Raw genomic sequence first — 25,872 nt, 5'->3', positions numbered from 1 at the left:
AATATTGGAGTCTTCCCAGGCTGACTATGTTCAAAAGACAAGTGTGAAAACTTGGGAATCCCTAGGGAAAGAACTGATGATTTGAAGATCCACAGCTTTGGAAAGAGGCTCTCATAGGTATATTTCTCCTATAAATTGGCAAGGCAAGTGGAAAGATGAGAATGAAATTACAGGTGGAATTGAACAATGTGGAATATAATTGTTAATCAGCTCATTAGGAAAAGTAGTTAGATACTATCCTCGCCCTCAAAGTGTTCTTCAGCTTGGATTTATGGAGTGTTTTGCCTTTGCCAGGTACTCAGCAGTCTCATTAATAGATACATTTTTATTTCTGAAGGACTATTCTCAAAGACAGCCGATTTTTCCGCTACTTGCACACAGCTGTGATAGTGAGTGGGACTATGCTGGTGTTTGGAGGAAACACTCACAACGACACCTCCATGAGCCATGGAGCCAAGTGCTTTTCTTCGGATTTCATGGCCTATGATATCGGTAAGTTCTTGCAGAAATAACGACAACCCCCAAACACTTGGCTGTTCCCCAGGAGCTGTCCTCAGTTTGTCTCCAGAATGCTGGTTTATGGTGGGAGTGTTATCCCAAGTGCTGCTGGGCACAGGGATCTGCAGTCTGGAGGAGCTCATAACCTTGCTACAGAATTCCAAGCACATGAGGGGCAATGATTTCTAATTACAGACAGCAGCAGTTCCTTTGTTAACAGTTTATACACAACATTGGGCATTAAAAATTAGGTTTTAAACTGCATATTGTTACAGAATCATAAAACCATGGAATCATTAAGGTTGGAAAATACCTTTAAGATCACCAAGTCCAACTGGCAACCCAGCACCACCACCATTTTTACCACTAAACCATGTCCTCAGGTGCCACATCCACATGTTTTTTTGAACACTTCCAGAGATGGTGATTCCATGATTGCCGTAAGCAGCTTATCCTGTTCTTTCATGCAAACTTTCATGCAAAGTTTTGCAACACTTTGCATGGAAAAATACTTCCTGATAGCCAATCTGCATCTTCCCTGGCCCAACTTGAGGCAGTTTCCTGTCCTCCTATCTCAGCCATAAATCTGTTCTGATCTTTTGATTGTGTTTTAATCTATGATGGGTCAAAAATTCAAGTTCTTAGGACTGTTACAAGCACTAGACCCTGCTGAAACTCCACCTGTGCAGTGCACTGCTTTATTCAATCATTAGGCCAAGTTATTAGGTTGCACTTGCTGAGTTTCAGTGGCCAGGAGAGGGCAGCATTTATTTGTGGATTTGGATTCCAGACACTGAGTTTAAGAAGAACAAGGAAGGAAGAGGTGAAATTACATAAAAGAAGGTACATACACAGATAATTCACACGGGGAAAAACGCCCTTCTGTACTCTGATATTTGCCTTTTGCTCTCAGAATGCCCTAAACGTGGCTTCCCTGAAATAGTCCTATAAACCTGAAATATCCAAGTGACTGTCCACCAAGATCTCACTCCTGGTTTGTGAGAGGAAAATGCAAGTGAATACTTGGGCCATCAGGGTTTGGTATCCTTGTGCCCTTTTGCTTTCTCTTATAGCAGTGATTCCATCGTGCCTCCTGTGATTTCTAGCTACATCCCTGTGGAATCCTTGTGGGCTCCTAGCTAGCTTTATTTTGATTTTTTTTAGCTTATTTTGATTTTTTTTTTAATTGAGGAGTTAAAATGAGGTATTTGACCAGGTTGGATGGGGCTTGGAGCAGCCTGGTCTAGTGGAAAGTGTTCCTGCCCATGGTTCAGAGCTGGAATGAGATTGTTTTAAGGTGCCATCCAGCCCACAGTAATTTGTCATTCTGTGGCAGTCATAAACAGTTTGATTTTTTTTAAACTTTGGTAGCAACTGTGATAGATTTTCTTTCTGCATTCTGCTATCTGCCCTGAACTATTGAACCCTCTGTCAGGTGTAAAACACAAATTGCATTACTTTGACAAAATCTGCCAATAGTGATGTTCAGGTTTAGGTAACGTGCTACATGACATGAGTGATGTAGTCAATGTCCCCAGTTCTTACCAGATATACACTCATGCGTGGGAGCTTGCATTGGTTTTACCTCACATGGTGGGTGAGAGGTGTTCTTGAGTCCCCTCATTCCTTAGAGAAGAGATTCTCAGCCTGAAAGGAGCAGCTTTTTTTTTTTCTTTTCCAGAAATGAGGCCACTTCTGTTCTCTTCATTGCAGGAGCCATTGTGCATGATTTCCCTTATCCCGTGTGATTAGGGAGGCATTAGGGTGGTGGCCCATCACTTGTGTCACAGCAGAAGTACTTGTCAGTGGTTCTTCATGCATGATCTGTGCAGCAATTAATGACCCTGGCCATGCTCCTGTTGGTCTCCATGGGAGTAAGCCCATATAACCCCCCTGTTATCTAACCCTCAATGTTCCCAAGGCAAGGCCAGTTGATACTGAGAGCTTTCAGTGAAGAGGCTTAATAATTGTCTTTATTCCCCACTTTTATAGTATGCTCTGTGCCTGGTTTACTAATTTTTTACATCTTCATGATTAGCCATCATGATTGATATTAATCACAGTGATGGTTGGAAGACTGGGGAGAAGTGGAATTAAATCCAGTCTGAAACAAATGCTTCAAAGCCAGGTCTTCTCCTTAACCTTTGTCATTAAAACTTTTTTTGGTAGTAACTAATTTTGTTTACATCATCAATTTTTTCTGGTTTTCCCTCCTCAAATTTCCAAGTAATCAGAGCACATGCACTGAGTATTGGGAGGACATAAAACCTTTTTTCTGTGTGGGGCAATGCTAACAGCTTGCACTGAGATGTGTGCTGGCGGTGAGCAATAAAAATTTTTCTGCTTCTTGTCCCTTATCCTCTACTTGACCAGCTTGGGGCATATTAAATTCAAATTGTCCAGGTGCTGCCTAGTTTGGGAAGGTTTCAGGATAACAGTCCAGCTGTGTGCATGTGTTATTCTCCATTCTCAGGACAAGCCTTTGGTCTGTTGACATTTGGGTTGGGTGAACGCTTGGGCAGAGCTGTCTCTCAGTATTTTCCCTATTTCCTGTACACTGAAATGGCCAATTAGCTCTTCCTATCCCCAAAATTGGTCTCTCTGGCCTTTGTCAAAGTTTCCTGCTCTGCAGCAGCTTTGTGTGGAAAAATGCCTCACTTAATCCTCCACCTGCTACTTAGGTAAAGGTGTTGCTTTTAAATTGATCTTTTCTCCCTACAGAAGAGAAACGAAACCTCTTCTATTTAGCCCATGAAAATTCTGATTCTGATGACAAGCACAGGGAGGGGCTGGATGGTTTTGTAGCTGATATGTTCTGTTTGAAGAGTGTATTTCATAAATCCCAGCATTGCAAGTTTTAGGTTAAGTCAGGAAGGAGAAGATTCTTGGTAGTCTCAGAATTACTTACTTTCTCCAATATTTGATCTCTGGTTAAAAATGGCAAAGAAGCTTAGAAACCAAAATATTCCAGGCCTTCTATTAATCTAGAAAAACATTTTTCTTGGCCTCACATAACACACAACTTGATGGCCAAAAAGTTGCAAATTGCTGTCCAATTTTTCTGAAGTCTTCTATTAAAAATTGGAACTGGCATATTTAGCTTGGAAGTGATGCTGGGTTAGGTTAAATTCTTTGAAGATGGAGCAAATGACATGTAAAAATAAATTCCAAATTCACAATTTATCAAAGTACTAAATCTGTGTCTTCTGTCTTTTTTTTATCAGCATTCTTGAACAAAATTGCTCTGCATCCAGAGCATCCAATTGTTTTATCCAACAATTCTCCAGTTAAATTTAGTAAAAAAAAAAACGAAACTTTGGGGTTTTTTGCCCTTTCAGTTTATCCATGGACTAGTTTGGTTTGTGAGCTTTTTTTTTCCAGAGGGTCAGTCCACTACTCAGTGGTTCTATCTCATGTTAAAGAGTCTTAGGAGTATTTGAGGACCCTGTAGATCTTTACAGAAGATTGACTTTTCTGTCTTAATTGCATAAAATGCATCCAAGTGCCTCTGGGATATTGGCCCCCAAGGTGATCCATTCCCTTTATGAAGTTTAAGTGTTATGAATGGGACTGATTTTTCCTACTTCTGTTCCTTTGCTCAGTGGGTTAGATGTTTCTTAATTTGTTTTTTTTTTCTCCCATGCTGCCCAAAGAAAAAAATTACCTGAGAAACCAAGTGAAAAATGAAGCAGAACTTACAAATTTTATGCTAATAGAAAAAGATGGAATAATCTAACATTGTATTAAAAGAGAAAAACAGCCACAAATCTTTAAGCTATGATGAGTGAAAAATATTTTTAAAAACATGGATATCTGCCCTCTAGGAACATAATGGCAATGGAAAAAGTAAAAAAAAGATAAGCCTCTGTTCTCAGTGATACTGGTTTGGGGCAAAACTACAAATAATTCATGTATAAACAGATAAAACCAGAACTTGTTACACGGTCAAAAATCCTACTAGTAAAGGAGGAAAAACCAGTTTCTTCTTGTCCTGTTCCCTGGAGCAGAGCCCGACCCCCCCGGCTGTGCCCTCCTGGCAGGAGCTGTGCAGAGCCACAAGGGCCCCCTGAGCCTCCTTCGCTCCAGGCTGAGCCCCTTCCCAGCTCCCTCAGGGATTGTGCAGCCCCTTCCCAGCTCCCTCAGGGATTCTGCAGCCCTTTCCCAGCTCTCCCTGAGGAATTCTCCAGCCCCTCCCCAGCTCTGTTCCTGCCCTGGGCAGGGCCAGGGCCCATCCAGCCCCTCAGGGCCTTTGCTGAAGAATCTCAGGTGCCTGGGGATCTCTCAGGAAGAAACTGCTTTGTGAATTGTCTTTTCATTGTCCAGAGAAACATTTCTGAAATGGCCTTTTTCACTTGCAGCCTGTGATCGATGGTCTGTGCTGCCTCGCCTGGCTCTGCACCACGATGTCAACAGGTTTGGGCATTCTGCTGTGCTGTACAACAGGTGAGGGCACAGGTGTTCTGTGGGGAATGGGCACTGCTGTGCTGTACAACAGGTGAGGGCACAGGTGTTCTATAGGGAATGGGCACTGCTGTGCTGTACAACAGGTGAGGGCACAGGTGTTCTGGGGCTTTGGGCACAGGTGTTCTGTAGGGGATGGGCACCAGTGGATGAGGAGCTGCAGCACAGGCTGAGGGTCTGGCACAAACCCCCTTGTCCATGGAGCTTTGAGCTCCCCCATCCCTGGAAGGGTCCCAGACCAGGTTGGATGGGGTTTGGAGCAGCCTGGCTTAGTGGAAGGTGTCCCTGCCTATGACAGGGAGTGGAAAGAGGTGGCATTTAAGGTTCTTTCCCATCCAAACCATTCTGTGAGTCTCTGAAAGTTTGCAGATCTTCGCTCTTGTAATGTCTTTAGTATTCACCTGTTCCCATCAGCCCTTCTGTACTGGGCTAAACTGTCCCAGCTCACTTAGTTTTTTCAATAATTAGATTTTTGTCATTATTTTTATATATATATTTATATTTTTTAGTTATTTAATAATTGTGCATTTCAATGTATTTCACACTTCTTTCTTAGCTGCACTGACAACATTTATTTCCAAAACTGAATTTCCCTCATGCTTTTTAAAATTTGTCTGTGTTTCACTTTACACACCTTTTCCTGTGGGGCTGCTCTTCCCCAGGCACATGATGTTCAGTATTTGGGTGAAATCTTAGGTGAGATTTTGGCTGTTAAGCCTTACAGACTGTAGTGATATCCCTGCTTCCAGATGAACAGCTGTTATTGGATCATTGCAACCAAGTTTGAGAAATTTATTTCATAGGAGTTCTAAAATAGAATGAAAATCATAATACAACTACTTATGATTTAACCAGAACTTCTCTTTTCAGCTGCCTTGGCCCTTCACCTTATTTTTAAAGGTGCATTGACAGACACAGATGCACAGAGAATTTTTGTGTGACGTTTTTGTGTAACTGTTAAAATTTAGTGTTTTTTCTGGTGCAGCTGGGATAGTGAAGGAGGTTTGAAATCCCCCACTCCTCTCCATACAAATTATTTGTTTGGGGGTTGTTTTGTGTTTTTTAGTTGACACAATGACTCTGCTCAGTTGTTACCAGCCATGCAAAGTGTGGTTTTCTTACAGAGGAGCAGAGAGAGTGACAGCAACAAATTGTTTTGTCACAGTTTCCAAACTCTGGTTTAATGCTGTGGTAGAATCTCTCCAATTTTTGTCCTTCCTCTGTGTCTTGCCAGTGTGGATTACAAGGGAATCCCACATTTTTCAGCATTTTATGTATAATCGTGTTGATCAGGTCCCTCAAAGTTTTGGCTGTAGAGGGAGATTGTGTGATGACCTTGAGTAGCTTTGACTCTGTGTTGAGTCTCTCTGGCTTCTCTGAAACAGTGAAATTTGTCTGACCTTTTCTTTAGTGCCTCCCTTAACCAAGAGCTATTTATTTGGATTTATATATGCTGGCATGTAATAAAACACTTCTCTCAGACCTTAAATCTCATTTACTGGAGCGGTGGTCTGTCCATGAAAACAGCTGTGAGTTTTTCTCTCTTTGCTTCCATGTTGTCCAGCACCATGTATGTGTTTGGAGGCTTCAACAGCCTCCTCCTGAGTGACATCCTGAAGTTCACACCTGAGAGATGTGAGGCTTTTGGCAACGAGTCGTCCTGCCTGGGGGCTGGCCCTGGGGTCAGGTGTGTGTGGGCTCTGAGCCCTCCCCGCTGCATCCCCTGGGAAAATGCAACACTGGCACAGCAGCAAAAGGTCTTTGAAGACTGTCCTCCCAAGCCAGGTAGGTGTCTTCTTCTTCCTGTTCCCTTTTCTGGAAGGTGTGCAGGCTTTTTCTCCTTCCAAACTCCTCCTGTGTTAATTGTGTGCCATTCCAAGGTCAGGTTTTACACAGGGGGCTGTGGTTGAGCTTCCATGTGTCCTGGCAGCTCCTCCTCTGGCTGGGGGTCTTGGAGATGTGGAAGTGTTTCTATCTCCTGCTCCTGAAGCTACTTGTTCATGAGATCTTTTTCCTACCCTGCTGCTTGTAGTTACTTTTCTATCCCTAACAAGCACACCAGCCAAGAACCAGGCCTGGACCATCATTCTGTAAATGTTTGCTCCAACAATTGACTTTGTGAGAGCCAAGAATTGGCTGAAGAGCACCATGGGGCAAGGAAGGGCATCTGGATCTGATGGAGTTATCCTGTACTCTTCGAAAGAGACAGCAGGGATACTGCTTTAGGAAAAGTTACTTTGTTTTTTTGGCAGGGGATTGGTCCCAGATGATTTTTAAGGTCCCTTCCAACCCAAACCATTCTGGGATTCTATGATTCTATGTATAGAGGCAGATAAAATGAATTCACGTTTTAAGCTCTGATTCCTATGTTTCCCCTTAGGATAATTTTAAACAACTTTATAGTGATACATTCATTATACAGCCCTTGATTCTGCAACAGATGTGCAGCCTTTAATTATTTAATAGAAACTGATGTAAGGGGACATTGCCTTGCTGGGCTCCCAGTGCACAGTAAATTTTCACAAAACACAGGCAATAAATAATTGGAAAGATGAATGAAAAGTTTGAGCTTCACATGAAAATGCTCCACTTGAAAGCCAGGCTTGCAGGAAGATGGGCCTGTGCTGGGGGATGGCCACTGTCCCTGTGGATATCCTCTGGCATCACTTCCCTGTGCATTAACCTGTGCTTCCATGTCTTGGTGCATTATTTTCTGGTGGTGTGTTTTAGGGCTCCTTGGGCACTAAAGATGATTGCTGCTGTAAATAAAAGCAATCTTCTATCAGTTCAAACACATGAAAGTACCTGATTTTAGCTGCTAACAGAAAATCTGCAGGCACTGCTATTTGGTTGTGTCTTTTGCTGTAAATAATCAAGTTCTTAGAGCTCTGTCAGGAAATGCCTGTTTTTGGTCATGCAGGTTTTTTTCTTTAATAGCTGTAGACAATGAAAAATGTGATCAGATTACAGACTGCTACAGCTGCACAGCCAACACAAACAGCTGTCAGTGGTGTTCTGACCAGTGTATCCCAGCACACAACAACTGCACAGAGGAACAGGTAATGGCTCTTAACACTTCCCTCGTTTAAATTTACCCTTTGGAATAGCAAATGTCCACATTTCCATCTGTCAGTGTTATGATCCCTGTTTTGTTATTCCCAGTGCATATCTAGCTCAAAAGTGCTGCATGTTTGAATTTTTTCAATTTGATCCAAGGATTTTGCATGGTATTTTACAATGAATTTAGGAGGATGGCTGTGGGCAGGGGAAGAGTTGGAGGTTTCACCGTGATATGATTATTCATTAATCACATTTTGGGTTTGATATCAATAGGGCTTTCCCTAGAAAAAACAAAATAGCCCTCTTGTAAAAGCTTTAGTACAGAAAACACGTCAGGCAGTGTTTTGGGGGAATATCTTGGATAACCAGTCCAGGCTGTGCCCAGTTCCACAGCTTTTGGATATATAAATTGCCTTGTAGAGCTGGTCTGTGATATAACAGCCGTTGTAATCATGGCAGTTATAAACCCACATGGCTGGATATCTCAGAAAGTCTCACCTGTGCTATTTATTTTAGGTGCCTGTTACTATCTATGAGAATTGTCCTAAGGATAATCCTGCCTATTACTGTAACAAAAAGACAAGTTGTAAAAGCTGTGCCATGGATCAAAACTGTCAGTGGGAACCTAGGAATCAGGAGTGCATTGCTTTGCCAGGTAGGTACTAGTACCAAATTCACCCACTCCAAAAGTTGTTGCAAGTTTTTAAAAATTTTTGTTGGTTTTAACCCCAAATCTGTAGCTTTTAGTGTTGAGATGGAGCAAATAGTGCTGTTTAATCATAACAGCTTTGGTGTGACATTTAATTTGTAGTAAATCCAGCAGGTCTGCTGGAATATTTTTCATTCCCAGTTGTCTGAAGAGGACTATGATCACTCGTATAATTATTAGGCTCTATGTCATCTCTCCCTTTTCATTTGATAAAAGCTGTTGATAATAGGCTTCTGCAAGATATTAGATTTAATAATGCATGCTATTTAATTTAGAAACTAAAATTGTGCAAAAGCATAATGGCATATACTGGACAAATGAGGCAAGTAAGACCTGAAGTGTTTAAGGAAAATTCTCCTATTACAGTGCTTCCAGTGGAGCTTACAGGAGTTGGTTATTAGTTCCCTTGCAGTAATTTGTTTTTTATCCCAATGACTGTGAGAGAAATACGGGATCTTCAGTGATTAACATTTGTAGGTAATAAAATATAGAGAAAGGGGAGAAAACCCATGAGACAGGACATTTTAGTGGATGTGGAAAGCCTTCCCCTAGGACAGGGTAGGTCTGAGACATGTCCAGGTCTGGTGTTTGCCAGTCTGCAGCAGTTTAAAAATGAGGAGACTTTGAAGAAGAGAAAAACATCTTATCTTTGAAAGTGAGAAAAACATCTTTTAGGGGCCTGTTTTATTTGATATAGAAAAGGGGATGATCTGATCATATGTGTAAAAAGATCATCTGAAAAATTGACACCTGAGAGCTTTTCCATCTGTTAAGTCAGAATTCACATTGGAAATGCCCATCAGGTTTTTTTCTGCAAGGGAAATAATTAATCACAAAGTGTAAGGAGTTCTTCAGTAGTGAGGTTGTGCTCCAGTTGAAGCAGGGATTAATCCTGGAAGTTGGTGCTGTGGACAGGATTAGCACAACAACCCTCTCCTGCCAAAAGGTCTCTTGACAAAGTGTGGGTGAGTAGGTGGCTTTAAGACATCAACAAAATACAAATTCTTTTTGTTTCCCCTCTTTCTCCTACAACAATTTTACTGTACAACATTGTAATACGTGCTTTGATTACGTACGAATGCTGATGTCAGACTTCAGCTCCCCTGAACAGATTTCCTTCTCCTCCAATATTGTTATGTATCAACATTTCTCAGCACACCTCCAAGTCATACTGCCTTGGGATGGGGTTGTGGGTATTTCTTAGTGGTAGGGGTCATAGAATCATTAAGGCTGGAAAATACCTCCAAGATCATCATCATCAACCTCTACCCCAGCCTCACCATGGCCCTAAGCCACAGCACTAAGGGCAATGTCTGCTCATTTTCTGAACACTTCCAGGGGTGGGGACTCCACCACTGACCTGGGCAGCCCCTTCCAATGCTCAGCAACAAATCCAGGGAAGAAATTTTCCTTGTTTCACAACCTGATCCTGTCCTGGAACAAGTTAAGGGCGTTTCCCCTCCTCGCAGGGAGCAGAACCTGACCCCCCTCAGCTGTGACCCCCCTCAGCTGTGCCCTCCTGGCAGGAGCTGTGCAGAGCCACAAGGGCCCCCTGAGCCTCCTTTGCTCCAGGCTGAGCCCCTGCCCAGCTCCCTCAGGGATTCTCCAGCCCCTTCCCAGCTCTGTTCCTGCCCTGGCCATGCTCCAGCCCCTCCAGGGCTCTCCCCAGCACTGGAGGTGCCCCCGCAGTGCCAGCACAGGGACATTGTGGCACTGCCCTGGCCCTGATGCCACCCCAGAGCTGCCACAGCCCAGGGGCCACTGGCCCCTTTCCCACCTGGGCTTATGTTTTTTAATGGTTGTTTCACTACCTTGATTGTTGGGAAGGTCACCTGTGTCTCTGGGTTTAGTTTCTTTCCCCTCCTTGTCCCCCAGAAAACATCTGCGGAACAAACTGGCATTTGGTTGGCAACTCCTGCCTGAGGATCACCAACGCCAAGGAGAACTACGATCATGCCAAACTGTCCTGTAGGTCCAACGGTGCTTTACTGGCTTCTCTCACTACCCAGAAGAAGGTGGAATTTGTTCTGAAGGAGCTGCAGAAGATTCAGTCTTCAGTGAGTGCCTCTCTTGTCCATCCTTTGCGTTACAAAGCTGTGGCTGTGGAGAAGTCCTTGCTGGAGTATTGTGTGCTCTGTACACAATGGAAATGCCTCTTAACCAAAACCAACTGATTTTCTTTTGAAATTAAGTGTACCCTCTGGGTGCTTCTGAGCTGAAATTGTAGAGAATGTAAATGGAAAGGATAAACATAAACATACACAGTTCCTTAGAGGGACCTCTTTCTGTGCTGAAATCACACCTGCATTTCCCGGGTGGAATACTGGACTGCAGCAGGAGCCCTCTGCTGGCCTGTGCACAATATTTGATAAATAAAAGCCCCTTTGGGGCACTGGAGGTGTTTAATGTAAAGTGTTATTTACTGCACTCAGAGAAGCAGCTGTTTAAAATGTCACCTTCTCACTCCACAGAGCTGCTTGACTTATTGGGCGTTATTTGGGTGTCATTTAGTGGCAGGTGCTTTTCTGTCAGGCCTGGGGAGAAGTGAATTGGAATTTTTCCCTCTTCATGCATCAATGAAATAAATACATATTTTTTCCAGTCCCTGGGTGAAGAAGGGAGATGTTCAGGGCAGGTTGTGTAGGTGGTGCTACAGTCCTAACAAAGAATGATGCTGTGCATCTCTTCTAAAATCCTGGATTAGCCTGGAAAGCTGCTGTGGCCTAATGGCACGTCAGAATAACAACTCCTGGTCCCAGAGGCTACTGTAGGGAGAATTCTCTCTAGGAAAAATGAGGTTGGAGGCAATAGGATTGCTTTTTTTCAAGAGAGAACATGCTTCAGTACTTAAGAGAAATATTCCCCTGTTAAAACAAGAACATTCCCTGCCTTGATACCCTTTGTAATTTTAAAGTGGAGTTTCAACATTTACAGTGTTTTAGAGGGGAGTCAATTTAGCCAAGGAAAGGTAGGGTGCAGTTTAAGCAAGATTGTTCATTAAATCTTTTGTAGAATGAGGAAGCCAAGCCTGGGATACTGTAAAAAATACATGATTCTGACAGCTCCAGGTGTTTCTGGATATTCCAGTAGCTGGGTGTAGAGTCAATTCCTAAAGACACATGGTAGCCCTTCCCTCATAGTGTTTAAATCTTTACACAGTGTAAAAAGGAATTGTTAATTTACAGGGTTCTTTTTCCACCTACAGAGTCCTTTGAAAAGTGAGCCTAAAGAGACTAGGAGCCTGTTTTAATGGATATTAGGATAGAATGCTTATAAGGTGGGAAAGTGTATCCTGAGCTTATCCCAGCATGGGCAGCAGGGGAGGGGGGACTCTGTCCCTGTGCCCCTCCCTCAGGTGAGAGCCCACCTGCAGAGCTGCCCCAGCCCTGGGGCCAGCAGCAGGAGGATGTGGAGCTGCTGCAGAGAGCCCAGAGGAGGCCCCGGAGCTGCTGCAGGGCTGGAGCCCCTCTGCTCTGGAGCCAGGCTGGAGGGCTGGGAATGTTCCCCTGGAGAAGGGGAGGCTCCAGGCAGAGCTCAGAGCCCCTGGCAGGGCCTGGAGGGGCTCCAGGAGAGCTGGAGAGGGATTGGGGACAAGGCCTGCAGGGACAGGAGCCAGGGAATGGCTCCCACTGCCAGAGGGCATGGCTGGATGGGACCTTGGGAATTGGGAATTGTTCCCTGTGAGGGCAGGCCCTGGCACAGGGTGCCCAGAGCAGCTATGGCTGCCCTTGGATCCCTGGCAGTGCCCAAGGCCAGGTTGGACATTGGGGCTGGGAGCACTGGTGGCTGTGCTGGGGGAGGCTCCGCTTTGCAGTTGCTCCTTTTTCAAGTAAACTCTATGTAGATGTTTGGTAATAACAATAAAATATGTTGGTGTTAGCATGATATGCTTTGTAACCCTGTTGCTGTTGGAAGCTGCAGCTCTAGGGTATAAAAGTGCATAAAATCGGTTTGAAGTAGGTGATGTTTACTTATTTTAGCGGTAAAACCACGTATTATATCAACAGAGCTCAAATGCTCCTCCCCAAAATGAAAGTGTGCCAAAAATAAATTGCCACTAGAAATAGTTGTCTTATAGGATCTTTGTATTATGAATTTTGTGTCCAGCAACACTACTTTAGATTTGACCTGCTTCTTTATTTCTAGCCCAAAACTTTGACTCCATGGGTTGGACTGAGGAAAATCAATGTCTCCTATTGGTGCTGGGAAGACATGTCCCCCTTCACCAACACCCTGGTGCAGTGGCTTCCCAGTGAACCCAGTGATGCTGGATTTTGTGGATATTTAGCTGAGCCTTCCCAACAGGGATTGAAGGCAGCAACATGTATCAATGAGGTCAACGGCAGTGTCTGTGAAAGGCCAGGTAAGAGCTGCTGTCTGCTTGATTTATATTTCCTGGAAGGTAAAGAGAATGCAATTTGTTACATTTTAAACCAGCTGCATTATGACTTTGCCGAAGAAAAATACTTCTGAACAAGAGTCTTGTGTATATATTTCATGCAGGAAATAGAAATTTTAAAAATAGCTGACTATTTATGCTGTTAACTGTAATATTTGAAGTACATTATTTTAATTATTTTTTTTCTTAATTGCATACCTACATGTGACATTTAGGGTAATTATGGTATGCAGCATTCTCCTGTTTCAAAGAAATAAAAAATTAATAGTAACTTTCTGATTGAATTCCCCTTTTTCTCCTCCCTTGCTATGTAGCCAGAGGAGGATTTTATCAAAGTTTGAAATTAATTGGCCAAGACACTTTGGAGATATGAGAACTTTGAAAAAACCAATCTATTTGCTTTTGGGAAAAGTCTTCCAGCTTTATTGAAACTGCATATCTTTTCAGATGGCTTGGTCTGTTAATTCTCCATTGTAGCTGATCATTTCTGAATACCAATTAATGCCACTTTAAGTATTAGGGAAGTTGGCTGATTAAAAAAAAAATTAAGTACACTGCAGCAGTTGAAATCATTCTTTGTGGAAGAGCAGGATGCGAATCCTGAATGTGGAACCTGATCTCAAATTATGTATGTTTTCACTTGCAGCACTTGGGTTTAAGCTTTGTGCTGGCTTTTATGGTCTAAGAACAGTCACTTGAAGCAAAACTTAAAGCATTGGCTCAGACTACAAACTGCTGAGTTAGTTCAGTCCTTGTTTGATGTCTGGAACTGATCTAATCACTTAAAGCATGTTCCTGTGAGCTCATGTAAAACAGGGCTCTGCCCTGCACTTTGCTGGGGAGGGTAACTAAGGAATGCATCAGCAGAACTGCAGAGAAAAGGAGACCACTGCTCCATGCCCAGAGCAGCTGTGGCTGCCCCTGGATCCCTGGCAGTGCCCCGGCCTGGCTGGGGCAGAGGGAGGTGTCCCTGCCATGGCAGAGATGGGTTGGGCTGGGCTGGGCTGGGATGGGATGGGGTGGGATGGGATGGGCTGGGATGTGATGGTCCCTAGGTCCATTCCCAGTGGGAGCAGGGCATGGTTGTTCCTGGCAGAGCTCTGATGCTGTCCTCCCCACAGCCAACCACAGCGCCAAGCAGTGCCGCACGCCGTGCGCGCTGCGCGCCGCCTGCGCCGAGTGCACCAGCGGCAGCTCCGAGTGCATGTGGTGCAGCAACATGCAGCAGTGCGTGGACTCCAACGCCTACGTGGCCTCCTTCCCCTACGGGCAGTGCATGGAGTGGTACACCATGAGCAGCTGTCCCCGTGAGTTACAGTGCTGGGCTGGGGTGGGGGACAGGCCGTGGAGAGCCCTGAGGGGTGTGCTGGACATTCCTGGGATGGAGGGAACGAGGCCAGGCTGGATGGGGCTTGGAGCACCCTGCTCCAGCGGGAGGCTCCTGCCCATGGCAGAGTGTGGAGAGCCCTGTGGGCTGTGCTGGACATTCCCAGGATGGAGGGAATGAGGCCAGTCTGGGTGAGCCTTGGAGCACCCTGCTCCAGCCAGAGGCTCCTGCTGGGGTACAGGCTGTGGAGAGCCCTGTGGGATGTGCTGGACTTCTCTGGGATGGTGGGGATGAGGCCAGGCTGGATGGGCCTTGGAGCACCCTGCTCCAGCCAGAGGCTCCTGCCCATGGAGGGCGTGGAACAACACGGCCTCTTTCCAACCCGAAGCATTCTGCAATTGCCTGGTTATCAAATCCAAATCAGGGTTTACACAGGTGTTTTATTCTGAAGTATTGTCTACTTACGGACTGTAGTAGGAATTCCTACCTAATTTTAAAGAAATTATTTACTTTTTTGCCCCTTTTAGGTAGATGAGAGTAAACTGCAAAAGCTTCATGGCACTTTCGAATAGTGTGTTTTCCTTTCAAAGTGGAGTAAAAGGGCCTAAAAACTTAAAACAAAGTTTTAAGTTTTTAAAAAAGTGAAGATGTAGAAATTACTTTATTTATGTTGAATTCTTTAGGAGCTGGGTGTGAGCAGGGGCATCACAAGTAGCTCAAAATGTTGCAAAATAAGAGATGAAGAAAATGAATTTAAGGAACATGAAAGTATGAACTTCCCATATTGCCAGAGGTCAAAAGTTGGAGGAAGCATCAGGCAGGAGATGAGTAAGCTAAAATAATGGAAAACAAACTTTTTTTCTTTTTGAAGGCAAATATTGTCTATTTAAACATCAAAATAGAAAGTCTGCTTATCTTACAACACCAAGAATCCAGCAAATATTTTTCAAGATGGTCTAGGGAAAGAAATATAAAAAGTTTTAGAATGTTAAGAGTTTGTCACCCCTAAAATCCAATCCCATTAGAGAAAGGAGGGGCTAAAGGGTGGAATTTTATTTTCCTATTTGTATTCTATGCTTTTTGCCTCAGCTAAATACTTGAAATAATAGCATGTGATACTGAAATGTGGTAGGAAGAGGCTCCAAGTGACTAAACTGGCTGGGTTTTAGCCTTTGCCTCCAGATGGCTCATTTGATCATCCTATCTATTTTAAATAAATCAGAGATGTTTTGTAGAGGGAACATTAACCTCTAGTGTTAGAGGGTGGTGTGTAATGGTTCGAAAAACCTGTGTGTGTGTTGTGCTGTTTTGTAACTCACTGACTGTTGGAACCTTTGTTAATGGTTATCTTAGATTCTGGAATAAATATGCTGATATGAATGAACATGTTGCTGTGAATATCAGAATAAATATTTCTAGATTTGATGAGATAAATATTTTGGTGAGATAAAAATACAGTTATAGAATACATTCTGCATTTTTTGTTGCCTGTGTTTGAGATTGTACTTTATTCCACAATTTTGTATCGTGGTTTGTTTTTTTGTAGCTGAAAATTGCTCAGGGTACTGCACGTGTGCTCAGTGCCTGGAGCAGCCGGGCTGTGGGTGGTGCACGGATCCCAGCAACACCGGCAAGGGCAAGTGCATCGAGGGCTCCTACCGGGGGCCTGTCAGGATGCCCACCCCCTCCACGCCAGGGAAACACAGCCTGGAGCCCGTGCTCAACGTCAGCATGTGCCCTGCCGAGACCAGCTACAACTGGTCCTTCATCCAGTGTCCAGGTAAAGAGCAACGTTTCACTGTCCTACGTTTCCACTGAGTGCAAGGGGAGAGAGTTTTCAACACTATGGCGGTGTCTTGTGTTCTCTCCTGTTAATGGAGCGGGGAGAAGAGCATGGAATATAAGTAGGAATGACACACTTGGAGATGGAAGGGGCTGTGAAGCAGCTGAACTGCGCAGGTTTGCTGCATGAAGACATTTATTACTTGGGAGAAATTTTTCCTTTCCCTACAGATCTTAACTTTTGTTTGTTTATTTATTTTAAGTCTGTTTGAAAGGAAGGCAGATCTTCCTTTGAAGGTCGTTTTAAGTGTTAATAATGCTTAGGATGATTTTTAACTGTTTTTGACACAAAACCAACACTCCTGTCACCGACATTTTTTCATAAAAATCCTTTCTTTGGGATTTTTCCTCTTCTGGGAAGCTGAGGCCCCAGGAAGAGAATGTAAACAATGGTTCTCTGCTGCTGTGGAATGCAACAGGTGCAGCTGTGATTGGTCTTCTGTGAGTGTTTGGATTTGCTGACCACTCACAGGAGAGTTGTCCTTGTTTTCTGCTTGGACATAGAACTGTTGTTATTGATTCGTATTCTATTCTTAGCTTAGCAAGCTTCTGAACTTTTCTCTCTATTTCCTTATAGTATAGTCTTAATATATTATATATCATAAATTAATAAATCCAGCCTTCTGATCATGAAGCCAAGATTCTCGTCTATCTCTCTCACCCTGAAAAACCCTTGCAAAGCCATGTAACACACTCCCCTCTCCGTTCCTTGTAAATCCATCCCACCAGCAGCTTCCAGTACAATGTGCATGTAGTGTTTTGCAGTTGAGTTTTCAGTGTGTTGCTCTAAATTCCATTTATTGATGTACACCAGTCTTTGGGCCCATGTATGGCTGGCAAGAGACGAGAAGCTCTCAGGGAGATGCATGAAATGGTTTCATTTGTCCCCTGCACAGTGCAGCTCCCGAGGGTCTCTGAGGGCTGTGTTTGATCCCCAGCACTCACAGGTGTCCTGTTTGCTTTTCCCACAGCGTGCCAGTGTAACGGGCACAGCCGGTGTGTGAACGAGAGCGTCTGTGAGAAGTGTGAGAACCTGACCACAGGCAGGCACTGTGAGACCTGCATCTCAGGCTACTACGGGGACCCCACCAACGGGGGCACCTGCCAGCGTAAGTGCAGCCCCGAGGCTCCCGCTCTGCTCAGTCCTCTGCTGGCCTAACACAAATTACATCCTGATAATTTATGCTTTCTTTCCTGTGGGTGAGGCTCAATTCTTGTTTCTTCAAATCAAAGACACTTAGACTGCTGAGTGGAATTCCTTTCACTGCACGTAAAGATGATTTTATAGCCTCCTTTCTAAACTTGGAATGACCACAATGAAAAATGTCTGTACTTTAGTGTTTGATGATCCTGTATTTAAAAGAAACAGTGTTGATCCAAATGTCTTGAACAAATTTCTGCTTATCTAAGTTTCACCTTCTATTCCTTTTGGTTAATGTGTTCTGTGTTTATAGTTAAAATTGTCTGCTTTGTAAAGGCTTGCAATGTTTCACTGAAGACTTGGCTGGATTTCAGTTGAGGATTAGGAGAACCCTGTTAAAATTGCATTTCAGTTTGTAAAGTGCTTTGGGACTCTTTGGCACAAAGAACCATTTTCAGCTGTGCAAGATCCAGTTAACAAACTGGGAAAAAGTCTTCCTTGAAAGAGCAATGCATTTAATATTGACAAATATACATGGAAGACTTGGAGTTTTGACCTGCAACCTTGTGGTATGATTTTGAACTGCTGTGAATTTTTCAGTGCTCTGCCATGGGGAGACTGTAAACCAGAGACCAGGTGTGAGAGGTGCAGAAGTGAGGGAAGGTGCTTCTTGCTCCTAAGAGATTTAATCAAAGAATCATCAAATGGTTTGGGTTGGAAGGGACCATAAAACTAATTCCAATTCCCTGCCATGGACAGGGACACCTCCCACTGTCCCAGGCTGCTCCCAGCCCCAGTGTCCAGCCCGGCCTTGGACACTGCCAGGGATCCAGGGGCAGCCACAGCAAATCTGGGCGCCCTGTGCCAGGGCCTCACCTCCATCCCAGGGAACAATTCTTCATTCCCAAGATCCCATCCAGCCCTGCCCTCTGGCAGTGGGAGCCATTCCCTGTGTCCTGTCCCTGCAGGCCTTGTCCCCAGTCCCTCTCCAGCTCTCCTGGAGGCCCTGCAGGCCCTGCCAGGGGCTCTGAACTCTGCCTGGAGCCTTCCCTTCTCCAGGGGAACATTCCCAGCTCTGCCAGCCTGGCTCCAGAGCAGAGGGGCTCCAGCCCTGCAGCAGCTCTGGGGCCTCCTCTGGGCTCTCTGCAGCAGCTCCACATCCTCCTGCTGTTGGCCCCAGGGCTGGGGCAGCTCTGCAGGTGGGCTCTCACCTGAGGGAGGGCACAGGGACACAATTCCCACCTTGCCTTTGGCACCAGCCCCAGGCAGCACCCCCAGGTCCTTCTCCCCAGGGCTGCTCTCCAGCCCTTCCCCACCCACCCTGCGGTTGTGCTCTGCCTTGCTCCAGCCCCATGCAGGACCTTGCACTTGGCCTTGTGTAACTTCATGAGGTTCACACAGTCCCATGTCTCTGGTCTGTCCAGGCCCCCATTCTGCTATGCTGGTACTGTTGGGGGCCATCTAGGTCTGTCTGGATGTCCCCCTCTCCTCCTGCATGCTGGCCTTACCAGTTTGTTGTCACCAGCACACTTGCTGTGGGTTCCTCAGTCCCAGTGCCCCTGTCACCAGCAGAGATGTTAAACAGCACTGACCCAGTGGATTATGTCAGTGGAGTATAGTGAGGTGGAATGAGACAATTAGATACAGGGATGGAAAAGGTAGAATAAAATTATATTGCTCAGAGCAGTGTCAGTACTTCTGTGAAATGAGTGTGGGTGGTTTGTGGCCAGCCTGGAAGAATGAACTGGGGGTGATTAATGAGTGGGCATTGAAGACTTTTTATTGCTTCTTCCAAATGTGGCGACAATGCAATAGAAAATAGTTGGATATTAATTTAGGATGTTTATTGGGAGTAATGCTGACCTTTAGGATGAACCTGAGGGTCAATAGCTGCAGCATGGAGTCCTGTTTCCTCAAGAAGGGGGAGGTGGTGATGGTTGGGGCTATGAGAAACTTCCCAATGGAGAGATTTGAAGAAGGGGGTTAAAAACTCACAGAGATACAGCTGCCCTCCTTAGAACAAAGGGATATGGAATTCCAACACACAGCACAGCGACAGGGGCTCAGAGAACAAGGTGCATCCCTGACACTTGATTTCACAACCTTATCTGCCAGATAAAATACTGCTGATACTCATAAGCTCATTTCAGGTGAAGATACTTTGAAATGCTCTAAAGTTTACTTGAAAGTAATGAATAAATTGAGGCTGAGTTGACTGAGAAAATACAGAATTCTACCCTGAGCTTTCAGTTTTAATCACTGCATCACAACGTGTCTGTTGGTAGGTGTCGCTTTTCCATGTATGTGGAGATGGAGAGTAAGTTCCTTTGGACTCTTGTGCATGAGGATTGTCCCAAAATAGTTTGTTGTTGAGATAATGAATGACAGACTGAAATCATCCAGATGCCTGAAAAAGCAATTAGAAAATGTGTAGAGATTGTGGAACAGCTTTCGTTCCTTATCTGATGGAACCAGTAGCTCCTGTCAGAAGTGCTTTGCTCTCAAGTGCTTTGGACCCAGGTTTTTAATTTGCTGTGATTTAACACTGTTTACTCGGAAGGGGAAAGAATGAGGGAAGCAGGAACCTGGGCAGAAAGACTGAAGTGGATTGGGAAAGGGAAAGCAAGAGCAAATCACCCTATCTGATGCAGCCAGGCTGACTTCTGCCTATTAGTCATTTTTGCTTGGTGAAAACCTTTCCAGATGGGAATTCTTCAGATAAGGATGGGTAGCAGAGCTAGCTTCTGTTTTCTCCCTTCTCTTAGCTGTGGTCCTTCCATGCTTTCCCATTAATACTGTGCTGATTTCACTCTTTGTGCATTTGTGAGCAATACTTAGTGCTGCTCTGTTTTTAGAGCCCTCTGTCACAGCCATGCTGCAGACTATTGTTGTACACTCCAGCCTGACACACACACAAACATCTGTGTGCTTGCACACTCACTGCCTAGTGTGAGACCTGGGATCATGGAATGGTTTGGGATTGAAGGGTTCTAATAGACCATCCTGTGCCACCCCCTGCCATGGCAGGGACACCTCCCACTGTCCCAGGCTGCTCTAATCCCCAAAGTCCAGCCTGGCCTTGGGCACTGCCAGGGATCCAGGGGCAGCCGCAGCTGCTCTGGGCACCTGTGCCAGCCCCTGCCCACCCTCCCAGGGAACAATTCCTTGCCTATATCCTGTCTAACCCTGCCCTCTTTTATTTCAATGCTTTCAGTCCTGCGTATCTCTGTAAAAAGTTCCAACACAAGATTATATTACTTGTGGTGAAAATATTTTGTCAAACTGCAGTTATTTCCCTGAAAAAATTGTCTGCATCACATCATACGCCCTGGTGTTGGCAGAGCTAGGCAGATAATAACTAAATGGCAGGTAAATCACTCCTCAGAGGTTGCTTTTAGGAAGTGTCCAAGTAGAGAAGTATTAATCAAGAAGGGCAGGAAATGCAGCACATCAAATGTAAAAATAGCTGCAAGGTGCTTTCTCTGCATTCAGGATTTTTCTGAATTTTCTGGTTAAAGTTTCCCATGAAAATATGCTGGTGGGAGATAAGGAAGTTATTTGCAAGTGAAGGGAAGGCACTATTATGCCTGAAATCAGATTGCAGCTGTGGCAGCACTTCTGAACACATGCACACAGCTTTCACTGGTGGCCCGTGAGCTGCTGCTGCCATGGACCTGCCTGCTTCCCTCTGCCAGGGCTCGGGGGGGCCCTGCAGGGCAGCTGAAGCACGTACATGGAGTGTTGGGCAGGTGGCTGGTGGTGTTGCCATTGGGAAGCTGGCCCATCACAAACACAGAAAGAGCAGTGAGGACCCCCATGACCATCTCTGAGTGAGCCCGGGAGCCCTGCTTTGTGGAGAAGGTAGGAGGAACACCAGTGTGGTTCATCATCAGGCTGTTACCAGGACTGACAGTCAAAAAGCCATTTCCAGTGCTTGTGGGTTTCTGCTCTGTCCACTGGCTCCAGTGGGAAATTGTCATTTGTAAACTCCAGCAGGCGTGTCTAGAACATTCTATCAATAGTTTGTTTCCAAAATTTAAAGTTCTCTGAAAAGCCATGAGAAGATATCTCTGTGCATATTCCAGTTATTTAGTGAATGATCTCCAGTTACGTGCTTGTAGGAAAGTGGATAAAAGAATAGATTCTGTTGTTTTAAATAGAGATATTTGAGTGTTCAGTCTTCTTGATATGCTAAAGAGCAGAGAGGAAAGAAGAATTAATGTTATTGCTCAAGATGCTGCAATCTGCCTTTAAACAACCTGAGGTTAAAAAAATCAAGAGAAATTTCATGTATGTTCATATTGAATATTGATCCAACGTCACTTTGCTTCCCTTGTGCAAAGCATAAGGAAAGAAGTACAAGACATTCTCAATAGTACTAAGACTTATTTTTCTTTAAGTGGCACTAATGAAAAGAGTGTTTCCTTCACAGAATACAATTACTTTGTTGAATTTTCATTCAGTCTCCTTGTTCCAACAATAGGCCTTTTTGCTTCTTCCTATTTTGCTCTGTGTTGCTGCTAGGAAACCACTCATCCACATCTGAGAAGCACAATTAAGTGTCCCTGATACAGTATAGCTTCCATTGTATGCCAACAGAAAGAAGATATCAAAAGGATTCCTAAAATAACGTCCAAAGCTGGCAGAGATATTCAGGATGGGGACTTGATGTCTAAGAATCTGCTGGTACATTGATTGGCATGGCTGCTTAATGAGGAGGAATATGTCTTCTTAACAAGGAGGCTCTGGCCTTTAAAGCATCTTGTTCCTAGCAAGCTCAAGGACCATAAACAAGGGATCTTTACTTTGTGTAGTTTTTCCCTTGTATTGTACACTCTGCTGTGCACAGCTCCAGATGGATGCACCTGCATTGGCAGAGTGACTCCTAAATGGCACCTACATGCCAGAAGTTGTTAAATCCGTTCTTGCAGTGAGAGTGAGCAAGATGTCAAAGTCAACTGGCTGTGTAGGCTTTGTTCTTACTTGTTGGTTTGGTTTTGTTTCTCCTCTACATCTTTGTAAATAAAGGTCTCAAAGTGTGTCAATATCAGCATTTAGCTTAAATCAGAAGGATTTTTATGAAGAAAATCTCCTGTATATCCTGACCATTCTACCTTGGGTTGGATCTTGAGCAGACTCAGGTGAATGAGGTGGTCTGTTTTGGGCATGCCCCAAACCTGAAGTTGTTCAGGGCTGTGCAGGTTTGCTTCAACCACAACTCAATGACATTCTGCACAAAGTTATCCTAAAATATATTGGGGAACTAGTCCCAGCATGGACATCATCACCATCTTAGCACCAAATGTTTTCTGCTGGTGCTGTTGATGATGACATTGTTACCTCAGTAGGACGACGGATGAAATATTATTTTTCCCAAGGTCTGTTTATTTATTTCTGGTAAAGGCTCCTGAAGTCCCATGGGCTTTGTTTTATTTTCCCAATTCTTCTCTCAAGAGTTTTGAGTTTGGCTGAAATGTGTTAACAAGCCCAAAATTATTTCAAATATTGTCTTTTCCTTCCTAGTTATGATAATCAGCCCTGCTGTCTAACAATAGGAGAGGAAGTTAAATGAATTTTTGAGGCTAAAAAGCTGAGTCTGATGATGATTTCATACAAACCACCAGTCCTGGGTAGCCTGTGCTTGCTCTGTTTTGACGCACGGTTCTATTTTCATCTGCCTTCTGTAGCACAAAGAAAGCAAAGGACACCAAATGGGTTTTCATATGCACGTTAATTGTTGATGTATCTCAGTTTGACAACTAAAGGACTTAATTGCTATTGAATTTGCTTCTCTTCTTCATTCAATGTTGCATCTTCTCCCCCTCTGCTCAACAGCTTGCAAGTGCAATGGCCACGCGTCCGTCTGCAACACAAACACAGGGAAATGTTTCTGCACAACCAAGGGAATCAAAGGAGATGAGTGTCAGCTGTGAGTTCATTTCCCTTTCTTATTTGCAATAAAAAATTGTGCACGTACCATCTTCGACACCCCTCCTCCCCCCCATTTTTTAATGGTTGTGTTTATGATGTCTCTGCTCATTTCTTCCTCCTGACAGTTGACTGACTGCACTGAGGGTGCAGCCAGCCGTGGGTCCCCTGGGGAATATCATGAACAGGATGATTTCCTGAAGAATTCCAATTTTAAAAACATTTCAACTGGGAATATCTTGCAGAAGGGATGGCTGAAAAAATCCCCACGCCCCAAACTATACATAGAATCACAGAATGGTTTGGGTTGGAAGAGACTCTGGGCTCATCCCGTTCCACCCCCTGCCATGGCAGAAAACTCCCATTGTCCCAGGGGCATCCAAGCCCCAGTGTCCAGCCTGGCCTTGGGCACTGCCAGGGATCCAGGGGCAGCCACAGCAAATCTGGGAATTCCAGCCCAGCCCCTGCCCATCCTCCCAGCCAGGAATTCCTTGCCAAGATCCCAGCCCAATCTCCCCTTTCCCAGTGGGAGCCATTCCCTGGCTCCTGTCCCTCCATCCCTTGTCCCCAGTCCCTCTGCAGCTCTCCTGGAGCCCCTGCAGGCCCTGCCAGGGGCTCTGAGCTCTGCCTGGAGCCTTCCCTTCTCCAGGGGAACATTCCCAGCTCTGCCAGCCTGGCTCCAGAGCAGAGGGGCTCCAGGCCTGCAGCAGCTCCGGGGCCTCCTCTGGGCTCTCTCTGCTTTGCTTTATCCTTCAATATCTTCTTTTTACCCGGCACATTTCACCGTCCGTGCTCTCTGATGCTGTTCAGTGCGAGTGTAAATATATCCGAAATGAGCCTTTGACATTCAAGCAGTTTAATGGAGCAGTTTTAGAGCAACAAATTTGCTGGAGGTTTTTCTGTAACATAACAGAAATGCTTTTAGTGTAATGTTAGGGGAAATAATTTAATTCCAAATAATTTCATTGCCAGGTTTATTTTTAAAGCATTGCTCACATGAGTAAACATTTATAGGATAGGACCTGGAATAGCCATAAATGACTAAGCTAATCCAGTTCCATGCATTGTGGAGAGCTAATAAATACCTTCGAGGTGGATGCAAATGTTAATATCCAGAATTTTATATTGCATTTTTACTGCATATGAGTTGGACTTGGACCGAACATGAAATTTCTTCATCAGCCCAGTGTAGCTCAGACATTCATCTTTAATTGTGTACTGCTCTCAGCACAGGTTGTGTTTTCTGGTATTTAGTGGCTGGGAATAAATAGAACTGCAAAAAAAATTCCATTTATTAAAAAATGTATATCCTTTTTAGGTGTGAAGTTGAAAACAGATATCAAGGAAATCCACTTAAAGGAACGTGTTACTGTGAGTACCCTTGGGATTTTGTTTGGAGATAAAAAATGTGCTTGAAGTTTAAAATAACTTATTTAAAACTTGTTTCAGTTGCCTCAGCATATGTTTAAAGTATGGAGGATTAAGGAAAGGACTAAAAAACAGCTGTAAAAACCTTCACTTTTCTCAAATACGTTGTTTAAAGAGAATGAAAATACTTTTCTTGATAAGGTCCATGTGATGATTAGATCTTTTGAACAATGTTTTGAATGTTTTTCATGTGACTGAGATGAAATCTGGTCTTTTGGAGAGCACTCTAAACTATATTCCCAACAGGTAAAAAACAAGGAGTGTCCTTAGAATTTTTAGAAATGCAAAATACTGTTTATTTTAAATTCTGGTCCAGGTTAGAATGGATTTCAAAATTGCCACGTTTCCTCTGAAATGAGCAGTTGGATTCCCATGCAGTTCCAGAAGATCCTTTGCCAAGATTCAGATTACCTAATGGAAACTTTCCAGCTTCTATTTGCAAATATTAGCAATCAGCAGCCTGGCAGGTGGGGAGACATGGAATCTTAAATTACATAAAGTCTCCAGTAGTGGTTTTGTCCAGCACAGAAATTATCAACTGCCTGGTTTTGGCTTATTTGAATTCTGCTTGTGTGGCCAAACAAGGGCACTACTGGCTCCTCGTGGCATCTCTGTGTAAGAATGACCAAATTCCTTGCTGAAAAGGCAGGGATGAAAAGTGGAGAAAGGCAAAGCTTTGCAGCTCTTACAGGAAGAACCTTGTGCTGCCCACATCCTCTCTTGCGTGGTTTCATTCCCTGACTGTTTCTCTGTGCTGTGTCTGATGGACACCAGCAGCTTGTCTGACTTGTGTCAGTCAATGAGGGGTCACTGGGAGGCAGTGAGAGGAAAACAGCACCTGGTGTGTCAGTTCCTGGTTATTATTGCTGGGAATATCTCTGCATGGCTTCAGGAATGTGCACAAGTCACAGCAGTGTGCAGGAGTGGAAAGGTACTGAGGTGGGTGAGTGCACCCCACAGGTGGCTGTGGCTCACACCAGCCTGGGCAGACGGGAGCAGGGAAGGACAGACAGAGCAGAGGCTGCTCCTGGCGTGCCTGGGTGGGATGTGTCCCAGAGCAGGATGGCAGCTGGGTTCAT

The 25,872-nt window shown here is 44.4% G+C and overlaps 1 protein-coding gene across 1 annotated transcript in view; it reads left to right on the top strand.

The window, feature by feature from the left end:
• Window positions 1–25,872, top strand: part of ATRN (attractin) — a 150,411-nt gene that overhangs the window by 58,945 nt on the left and 65,594 nt on the right. The window contains exons 10-21 of the mRNA XM_074540740.1: window positions 338–492; window positions 4,857–4,941; window positions 6,524–6,744; window positions 7,897–8,018; window positions 8,536–8,674; window positions 10,604–10,785; window positions 12,875–13,091; window positions 14,249–14,434; window positions 16,001–16,234; window positions 17,268–17,405; window positions 23,273–23,366; window positions 24,684–24,736. Coding sequence (XP_074396841.1) covers window positions 338–492; window positions 4,857–4,941; window positions 6,524–6,744; window positions 7,897–8,018; window positions 8,536–8,674; window positions 10,604–10,785; window positions 12,875–13,091; window positions 14,249–14,434; window positions 16,001–16,234; window positions 17,268–17,405; window positions 23,273–23,366; window positions 24,684–24,736 — 1,826 coding nt within the window. The remainder of the gene's footprint in view (window positions 1–337; window positions 493–4,856; window positions 4,942–6,523; window positions 6,745–7,896; window positions 8,019–8,535; window positions 8,675–10,603; window positions 10,786–12,874; window positions 13,092–14,248; window positions 14,435–16,000; window positions 16,235–17,267; window positions 17,406–23,272; window positions 23,367–24,683; window positions 24,737–25,872) is intronic.

The sequence above is a fragment of the Zonotrichia albicollis genome, chromosome 5, assembly GCF_047830755.1.
Source record: "Zonotrichia albicollis isolate bZonAlb1 chromosome 5, bZonAlb1.hap1, whole genome shotgun sequence".
NCBI classification, from domain to species: domain Eukaryota; kingdom Metazoa; phylum Chordata; class Aves; order Passeriformes; family Passerellidae; genus Zonotrichia; species Zonotrichia albicollis.
This window is presented reverse-complemented; position numbering and strand designations above follow the sequence as displayed.